The 10,032-nt window shown below is 38.5% G+C and overlaps 1 protein-coding gene across 1 annotated transcript; it reads right to left on the bottom strand.

The window, feature by feature from the left end:
- Positions 1-7,068: 7,068 nt before the first annotated feature.
- LOC149243663 (taxadien-5-alpha-ol O-acetyltransferase-like) lies at positions 7,069-8,596 on the bottom strand. The gene is made up of 2 exons (XM_089367844.1): positions 8,094-8,596; positions 7,069-8,002 (listed from the first exon to the last, which is right to left on the bottom strand). Exons 1-2 carry the CDS (start codon positions 8,541-8,543, stop codon positions 7,091-7,093), a joined length of 1,362 nt encoding a protein of 453 aa, XP_089223970.1. The 5' UTR covers positions 8,544-8,596; the 3' UTR covers positions 7,069-7,090.
- Positions 8,597-10,032: the final 1,436 nt, after the last annotated feature.

Genomic DNA, 10,032 nt, shown 5'->3' with positions numbered 1-10,032 from the left:
TTGAGAGTGATAGTGAAATATTCTTACATCTTTTGAGTTGTGTGAGAATGAGATTATTGAAATTTTATAATGTTATTAATTAAAACTAATTACTAACCAAACTGATATCTTCATTTTTATTTTTAAGTTATTGTAGACATTATTTTTTATTTAGAAAATATTTTATTTTTATTTTAAAAAATATATTCAAAAAATTACACATTTACCTCAAACTCAAATATCGAATATTAATTAATAATAACGAAGGCAAATATCGAATATTAATTAATAATAACTTTTAAAAATGTGAAGGCAAAAATTAGTTTTATAGAAACTTAATAAACAAAATAATATTATATATTAATTTGTTTAAAAAAAAAAATCTAATATAATTATTAACCACCATCATAATATTAATGATAATTAAATTTGTAAATAATACTAATTTGATAATTTTAATTTAGAATCTAACTTTTCCATATATAAATACTAATAGTAGTTTAAATTTTGAATAAAAAATCATCCCTGGCCTTCAGGTGAGTGAAGGTTAGCAAACCATGCACTCGATCAACTATGATAAATATGTAGTTACCTAAAATTTCAATGCATTAACTGTGTCGGTGTGCAGTTGTTGCTTAGAGCCGCGGGTGAGCCATCTCCAGTTCTCCAGTAACAGTAACAGATGTCAGACATAACATTTTTATGTGATAGGCTTCCACCTGCAAAAGTTTTCCGACGATAAACGATTCCGGTGAAGAACGTCAACTTCAGTCTCTGTAAACGGAGATGGAGAGGTGGACCCAAACAGCGACGTAAATAAGGCTACTCTTAGTGTGATTCCACACTCTATTTGACCAGACATGATGAAGAAAATCATGCCCACAGTTATGGTGATGGGCTAGCTCGATGCTTCTATCACAAAAGCGAAAGTGGGGCTTTCTCTTATGACGCTCATGGATCCCTTGATCAGGATACCTTTTCTTTTCTTCATGAACACGGAATGCTGTGGATTTACATTGAGGCCACAAATACCTCCTAATGCACATACCATCTATAAAAACTTAGTGTCCATGAAATACTGCGCATTGTATCAGAGCCAGGGTTAGGCTCTTTAAAGAAGTTAAAGAAGCTGAAGGGAGAAGGTTGTTGCTGCAGCAAAACTTCTCAGGCAGACAGAAGACTCAGACAGCGAAGGATTCAGGTATTCTTCAAAAGCATTTCTTTTGTTATTGCTGAAGACAGTCAGTTTTTTTTTTTTTAAAATCAGAGTCAAGGATTTAAAACCATAGTTCAAAATGCAAGGAATGGCAAGCACAAGCATGGGTATGTTCAACACCCAGCTCCCACATTTTAATGGGAACAACTATGACTACTGGTCTATAACCATGAGAGCTTTGTTCATCTCTCAAGATATATGGGAACTAGTAGAATATGGGTTTGAGGAACCAGCAGATGAAACTGAGTTCAATGCATTAACTCAGGGAGAGAAGGATCAGTTGAAGCTCAATAGGAAGAAGGATGCAAAGGCCATTGTCTTGTTGTATCAAGGAGTGGACCAGAGTATATTCCCAAGGATAGCAGCAGCTACAACATCACATGAAGCATGGCAAACTCTCAAGACAGCCTATCAAGGCATGGAGAGAGTGAAGACAGCAAAATTGCAAATGCTGAGAAAGGATTTTGAAAACTTGAACATGAAGGAGTCAGACAACATTGAATCATTCTTCACTCATGTGATTGGTGTAATCACACAAATGAGAACTCATGGAGAAACAATTGAAGATAGAAGAATAGTGGAGAAAATATTGAGGGTCTTACCCTCAAGGTTCGATGCCATAGTCACCACCATTGAAGAGACAAAGGATCTCTCAAAATATTCACTTGATGAGCTGCATGCATCTCTGATGACTCATGAGCAGAGGTTGAGTAGGAATGAAAAATCATCCCTTGAGCAAGCCTTTAAGACCCAGATGTCCTTTGGAAGAGGAAGAGGTCAAGGAAGAGGAAACCGAAGAGGAAGAGGCAGAAGCCAGAACAGAGGTGGAAGGAACAACCCATCAAATGCACAAGGAAGAGGCAGAAATCCAAATCAGAACCAAGGTCAAGGCAGCAGCCAACAAAGAGATCGGTATCAGGCTCAAGGACAAAGGTATGATAAATCTAATGTTCAATGCTATTATTGCAAAAAGTATGGACATTATGCTAGTGATTGTAGAAAGAAACAGCATGATATGAACATCAGACAAAATGCAAATGTTACAAGAGAAAACAACAGTCAAGAAAATGTCCTGTTAGCTTGTAACATGGCTGAAACACATAGTGAGGACATATGGTTTTTAGACTCAGGTTGCAGCAACCATATGATAGGGAATATAGCCCTCTTTTCAGCCTTAAATCAGAATTTGAAATCAGAGGTCACACTAGGAACTGATAGTAAAGTGTCTGTTATGGGAAAAGGGGAGGTAAAAATATTTACAAAGAAAGGAGAAAGGAAAACCATAGCAGATGTCTACTATGTCCCCGGAATGAGATGTAACCTATTGAGTGTTGGACAGCTTATCCAAAAGGGTTACAATGTTTACTTTGTAAATGATGTGTGCACCATCATGGATATACCACCCAGCAAAAGATGCATTGCTGAAGTGAAGATGACAAGGAACAGAATGTTCCCTCTTCGAATAAGAGCAGACTTGAAAAACAAAAGGGAAATGGCAGCAGTCACCCAAGAGGCCTTCCAAAGCGTGCCAAAGGATGAGAACTGGTTATGGCACTTGAGATTCGGGCATCTAAACTTTGGAGGTCTAAACTTATTGAGCAGAAAAGGAATGGTAAAGGGATTACCATTGATAGAGAAGTCGGACAGCCTTCGTGAAGGTTGTATATTGGGCAAAGAACATAGAGAGAGTTTTCCATCAGGGAAAACCATAAGGGCAAAGACACCCTTAGAGATTATCCACTCAGATTTGTGTGGACCAATGCAAGCTCCATCTTTAGCTGGCAGCCTATATTTCTTGACATTCATTGATGATTTTACAAGAAAGACTTGGATATATTTCCTCAAGAACAAAAGTGAAGTCTTTGAGAAATTCCAAAACTTCAAAGCACTAGTGGAGAACCAAAGCGGGCTGCACATAAAAGTATTGAGAACTGATAGAGGAGGTGAGTATATCTCAAATGAATTCCTAAAGTTTTGTAGAGAAAATGGAATACATAAACAGTTCACAACTCGGTACACCCCACAGCAAAATGGAGTTGCTGAAAGGAAGAACAGAACCATCATGGAGATGGCAAGGAGCATGTTGAAGGCAAAGCATTTGCCAAATGAGTATTGGGCTGAAGCTGTACATTGTGCAGTTTATATACTGAACAGGTGTCCTACAAAAGCAGTCATGAACAAAGTGCCAGAAGAGGCATGGAGTGGGAGAAAGCAAGTAGTCACCCACATGAGAGTTTTTGGGTGTGTGGCCTATGCACACATTCCAGATCAGCTAAGGAGGAAGTTGGACAGCAAAGGGGAGAAATGCATCTTCATTGGATACAGTGAGGAATCCAAAGCCTACAGGCTGTACATTCCATCTACCAAGAAGTTCTTTGTCAGCAGGGATGTTCAATTCATTGAAGAGGAAGCTTGGGATGGAAGCATAGAGAAAACAGTGAATGTTAAAAACTGTTTGTCTCATGATGAAGATGAAGAGGAGGTGGCTGAAATGAATCCCCAAACAGCAGCACCAACACAAGAACAACAAGGTACACCATTAAGGATCAATGAGAGTGATTCTCCAAGCACACCACAAGGAGGAAACTCAAGTGCATCTTCAAGCACTTGCACACCAAGTGAAAGAGGTAAGAAGTTTAGAAATCTAAGTGAAATTTATGAAGAAGGAATGAATTCCTTATTTGCCTTGTTTTGTCATGTTGATGATCCTATCCATTTTGAAGAAGTTATTAAAGATAGGAAATGGATAGAAGCTATGGATGAGGAAATGACTGCCATAGAAAGAAACAAAACATGGGATTTGGTTGAATTACCAAAAGGCAAAGAAGTCATTGGTGTGAAATGGGTCTACAAGACCAAGAGCAATGCTGAAGGCAAGATTGAAAGGCATAAAGCAAGGCTGGTTGTCAAAGGCTACAAGCAGCAGTATGGGAGAGATTATGAGGAGACTTTCGCCCCGGTTGCAAGAATGGAAACCGTGAGAGCAGTGCTGTCCATAGCAGCACAAAACAAATGGAAAGTCTACCAAATGGATGTGAAATCAGCATTCCTAAATGGAGTGTTAATGGAAGAGGTTTATGTGGAACAGGCTCTCGGCTATGAGAAGAAAGGAGAAGAGCACAAAGTGTGCAAATTGAAGAAAGCACTTTATGGGCTGAAGCAAGCGCCAAGAGCATGGTACAGCAGGATAGATTCATATCTATTGGATAATGAATTTGACAAATGTGAAGGAGAACCCACAGTCTACATCAAGGAAAATGATGGTAAAATTTTAATTGTTGTCTTGTATGTAGATGATGTTATTTTCACTGGAAATGATATTTATCTTATTGAGAATTTTAAATCAGTCATGAAGAATGAATTTGAAATGACTGACATGGGTTTGTTGAGATACTTCTTAGGCATAGAAGTAGATCAAAATGAAAAAGGAATTTTTATATCTCAAGCAAGATATGTAAATCAAGTTTTGGGCAGATTTAACATGCAAGAGTGCAAGGCAGCCATCACTCCCACAGTGATGGGATTAAAGCTCAGCAGAGAGGACAGCAGCAAGGATTTTGATCCTAGCTTGTATAAAACCATTGTGGGCAGCCTTATGTATTTAACAGCAACTAGGCCTGATTTAATGTATGCTGTTAGTTTAATTTCCAGATTTATGGAGAGGCCAAAGGAGGCACATTGGCAGGCAGCAAAGAGAATTTTGAGGTATGTCAAAGGTACCAAAATGTTTGGAATTCTATATCATGCCTCAGAACATTCAGATTTGGTTGGGTACACAGATAGCGATTGGGCTGGAAGTGTAGATGATCGGAAGAGCACTTCCGGTTATGTTTTCAATATGGGTTCAGGAGCCATTTCATGGGCTTCTAAGAAGCAATCCATTGTAGCGTTATCTACAACAGAGGCAGAATATGTGGCAGCTACAGCAGCAGCATGTCAGGCAGTATGGATGAGAAGAATGTTGAGAAGCTTAGGCCAAGAGCAGGCAAAAGCAACAGTGGTCTTTTGTGACAATAGCTCAGCTATTGCCTTGTCAAAGAATTCAGTGTTTCATAAGAGAACGAAACACATCGACACAAGGTTTCACTACATCAGAGAGTTAGTGAACAATGGAGAAATTGTCCTAGAACATTGCAGGACCCAAGAACAGGTTGCGGACATCTTGACAAAGCCGCTGGATCAGAAAAGCTTTGAATTTTTGAGGAAGTGTCTGGGTATGACCGAATGCCCAGCTGTTGAAATTAAAGGGGAGTGTTAAATGTGTAATTTCAACGCAGCCGAAAACCACCAAACAAAACCACAAACCGGCTGAAGGGATATCGCACCGCTTTTCCGAAAAGGTTGTTTCCGTAAGGAAGGCTCCGAACACATTCACTTGCCGCCACGCGTCCCATGTACGAACGCCCAAAACCACTTTCCCCGGACGGTAAAAGTCGTTTGGTTTGCCGGAGGAGGGTGTGCGAACCACGTCGGATCATCTGGGCACTCAATCACAGCCGTTGACTTCCCGAAGGTGCACTGCCCGCGTCAAATCAATTTTTACGTGGAGTGAATGACTTTTCCGTTGACCGCCGTAGTGGAGTTAATGAATTTAATGTTTGTTCGTAGTTTTTTTTGGTAAGGCTTTTAATATGTTATGGGCATACGTCAAATGCCTTTAATATAGTCATGGGCATATTATATATTTTTTATGATGTAGTAAATAGACTACGTGTGGTAGTTTAGAGTAATTTTTTTTGTATGTATGTTTTATATAAAACATTGTGTCGTGCCCGTGTGTTAAAGTTTTTTTTCATGTTGTGAGTGGAGTGGCTACGCACAGTAGTGGGATTATTTTTGTAAATGCACAGCAGTGCTATATAGATTTTGGAATGTAATGCTTTGTATTAGCTATTGAAGAATAGAGAGCTGGTTTATGTAATATCCACAGCAGTGGAAAATTTGTGTCTGCAACAGAGTTTGTTTTGTAAATTCCTCTCTGCACAGAGGATGAAATATGTATCAGTTTTTTTTAATTAATAGAAATGCTTTGTGACTGTGTAATGTTGTCTTCTGAGTTAAATTTTAAGAGGTTCTCTGCATAAGATCCTGGACAGAGTAAACAGAATATTGTCTCTGTGGTGAATTTTTATTCTGGTTTTGGTATTTCTCCATTTAAAAATACCCAACAATGCACATCCCATCTATAAAAACTTAGTGTCCATGAAATACTGCGCATTGTGCGCATCACGTGCAAGAGTATAGAGATAATCCTGGGAGCCGTGTCTCACCATTGTTGAATCCTGTGTCTCGAAATCTAGTGATTGAATTTTGTGCAGTCTCCCAGAACCAAATGATAGAACCAAGTCATTGTACGCAAGTTGGGGGTTGGAAGTGAAAAGAAAACCAAGCTCCCAATCATGGATATGTTATATAGGCCGAAGACACAAGAAAATTCATGCTAGAAATCATTACAAACCATAAAAAATAACTAGTCTATTCATTCATAAACTGACGCATATAGGATTAAAATTCAAGGATCTGCCATTCTCTTGGGCCTCAGGTAACGAAGTTAAATCTTGATATGTTTTGATACAAATTTAGAATAATTCGCTTGGGTCCTTAGGTAACGGAGTTAATCTAGACCTGCTTTGATACAAATTTAGAAAATTGGAAGGTAGTTAAATTTCACACATAAAACAATAACATTTTTATTATACATATACAAACTCGAATACAATGCATTAGTTTCCAAATTTACAAATAGAAGTTGATAAAATATAACAGCAATCTCTAACAAACCCCAACCAAATTTACTAAGGTAAACATTGAACTAATACTACCTTGTTAAACTTATTTCTAAACCTACAGCGCAAATCTAGTTACTTCATTGCTTTTATCTGAAAAAAATTATCACTATTTAACCGCACACTTCAAAGGATGCATTTCGCTTTCGAGGGCTTTCATTGCTGAGGATGGCAGGCAGAAGACCATCGTTACTCCGCTCTTGTTCTTTGGTGGAGGTAGCATTAAAACCGGGCAGCCAGAAAATTTACCAGGGCGAGCAAGAATGGGCTCACCCCACCCAAAATCGACCTGATTAAATCCCAACCATCTCCAATCAGTAACATACGTGTCTTCAGCAGATATTCGCACATCTGTGATCTCTGGGCCTGAACGTTTCATCTCAATGAAGGATATGCAGGACCTCACGTACTCCTCGTTTACAGATAGTTTTGCCTTCTTTATCATCTTTACAGTATGCGAAAGGGATCCGCTGACAACCTCTTGTGCTGTAATATTTCCTACACATCCCACACAGAGAGCATTGCCATAATATCCCTCTGCAATTGAGGACTTCATTACCCTCCTCACGTCCACACCGAAAAGAAGCCTGACAGCGGCATTAAGAGGTATTCCTAGAGCTATTGTTCTCGCTCGCCATGCCAACGCGGATAAAACCTCGAATGTGGTACAATGCTCCTTCAGCTCTTCTGCGATGGGCTGTTTTATCCTTTGTAAAGCATCCGAGGTGAAGAAAAACGAGAAGTTGACCAGATCATCGGCTTTCACAGCAGTGAGATCTATGGGAGAATTAGGGTTGACGAGGAATCCACTTTCAAGGAACTCTTCATGCTGAAAAAGAACTATAGGAGGCTGGTGGGGTTTGAGAACTTCTCTCTGCCATACTGGTTCAATGGAAAGCTTCGCCTCTCCTCTCGCAATCTCTGCAACTCCCATAAGAAACTGCGCTGCCCCTCGCCCGTCACACAGATTATGGATGAAACTCACACCAACAACAACGGCCCCGCATTTGAAGCGCGTTACCTATTATTTTCAAAATAAAGGTCAGCCAATACATTAAATTCTTACGATTAATGACAGAGGGAGACCCAACACTATGAGGAATGAAATTTACCTGAAGTATGACTGGCGGGACTTCCTCGACCTCAGTAAGCTGATGCAGCAGAGGGTCTAATGAGAGTTTAGGGTCTTCCAGTATCCCGAACTGTGAAAGACTGGTGTCCGTGGCGGCTTCAACTAAGAGGGCGCCCTCTCCCGTGCACTCTACCTGGAGTTTTCGGCCATCTGGAGTTTTCTTTACTCGGCCTGCAAGTGGGTAATAATAAGTCAATGCTTCTGACAGTGCATCCCGAATAATTTTCACTGGATTTTGGGGTTTATGAGAACCATTATCGTAAACAAGCAGTGCATCAAATCTAAGTCTGAGGAGCAGATGGTCGTCTAGATTGGAAAGATAGAGGATGGTTTTGGGAGAAGGCCGGGAAGGTGGCACCATGATAGACCCTATTACATTTACAGACACCTGAACTTGGGAGCAATATTCTTTTGCTTCAAGGCTCTCCATTGTAAATCCTAATTTTCAACTACTTCAAAAGCCGTACTCCACTCTGTATGAAGGAATGGTGATGATCCGATTAAATAGACAGAAGTTGCTGGATTACTACGTTCTTTTGTGAACTTACGGGTGCTGACGCAGAAGTCAATGGAACCTACTTCGAAACAAAAAAGCCAAAATATCTAGAATCTTTGCATTTACTTGCGCGATTTTGAAATTTTTATTAGCCCCACCCTCCCAGGCAGAGTAGACATGGGTTTTTTTTAAGCGTATTAATATACAAGTAGTAGTCGTTGGATTGAATTGCTTTCAAATCATAGTCCAGTCGATAAATATCATATCATGAACGCCTTTATATATATTTATCTTGAAACTCATATTCTAACGAAGAATATGAAACTCATATTCTAAGAAAGCATATCATACCTACCACAGGGTATTTCATTTTTCTTTTAATTCGATCTATGCATTGATTTTTATTATTTTTTATTAATATTTAAAATTATTTATTTTCAAAATGATTGGTTTAAGTGTTATCCTATCCTCTTCATTGAAGCTATTCTTTACCCTATTGAAATCATGGGTATGTTTAGGTATTTGATGTATAAGCAAAGGGTTTACAACATAGAAGGAAAGGGGCTCCCAAAATTTCTTCTAACTCTAGCCAAAACCTCCACCTCTAGCTATAGCCAGACTCGCATAAGGACGCAAAATTTTAGCTCAACCATTGGGGGATGGAAGAGGAGATCATCTTCGAGAATAAATATAATATAAAAAGTGTCATTACTTCCAAATTGAAGGATAAGTTCTTGGACGATAAGGATTTAGAGGGAGAAAGCAAGCTAAGGTATTATAAGGCAGTGATCAACCCCACTCTTGCTAACCAAAATTATCCTTTTTGTCTTGGCTAGTGTTAAGAAGAAAATGAACATTTCGAAGATAAGAATTAATTCTCCTATTCTTGGAAGTGAAACTCAACATTGGTCTATTCTTAAAACACATGGAGTCAAAAGAATTTTTCAACTACGAGACAATGAAAGAGTTGAAGATGAAAAACACTTTCTCTTGGATTGTCTGATTTTTACTCACATCCGCTCTCATTTCCAAAACATTTGCCCCAATCCCAACCTCCTTTACTTGTTAAGTCAACAAAAATATTGTGAAAAAGGAAGGCTTTTACCCCTTCTTTTTTATCATAGAAATAACATATTAAAGAGTGGTAATCTCCTAATTTCGTAAGGTCTAATATATCACACATGTTATTAATCATCATCATCATCATCATCGTTTTTCATAAGTAATATATTCAACCTAATTTTCACAATATATCTCGCAAGAACAACTATCCTATAAAATATACCTATCTATAATTTAGACAAAAAATTTAAGACTTTCTAGAAAACCTTCTAAAACAATTATCACTACTACCGCATACTATTATACATGTAGAATGCATGGTATTACGCATTCAATTTTTACTTTGACTTGTAATTACATT

This window comes from Pinus tabuliformis, chromosome 8 (assembly GCF_031772625.1).
Source record: "Pinus tabuliformis cultivar Carrire ecotype Pingquan chromosome 8, CPIR1, whole genome shotgun sequence".
In the NCBI taxonomy this organism is placed as follows: domain Eukaryota; kingdom Viridiplantae; phylum Streptophyta; class Pinopsida; order Pinales; family Pinaceae; genus Pinus; species Pinus tabuliformis.
This window is presented reverse-complemented; position numbering and strand designations above follow the sequence as displayed.

Bases quoted from the DNA above. Each gene is read 5' to 3' on its own strand.
- LOC149243663 (XM_089367844.1), bottom strand. From the start codon at position 8,543: ATGGAGAGCCTTGAAGCAAAAGAATATTGCTCCCAAGTTCAGGTGTCT. The intron at 8,003-8,093 runs GTAAATTTCATT...TGAAAATAATAG, and splicing joins TCCCGCCAGTCATACTTCAG to GTAACGCGCTTCAAATGCGG.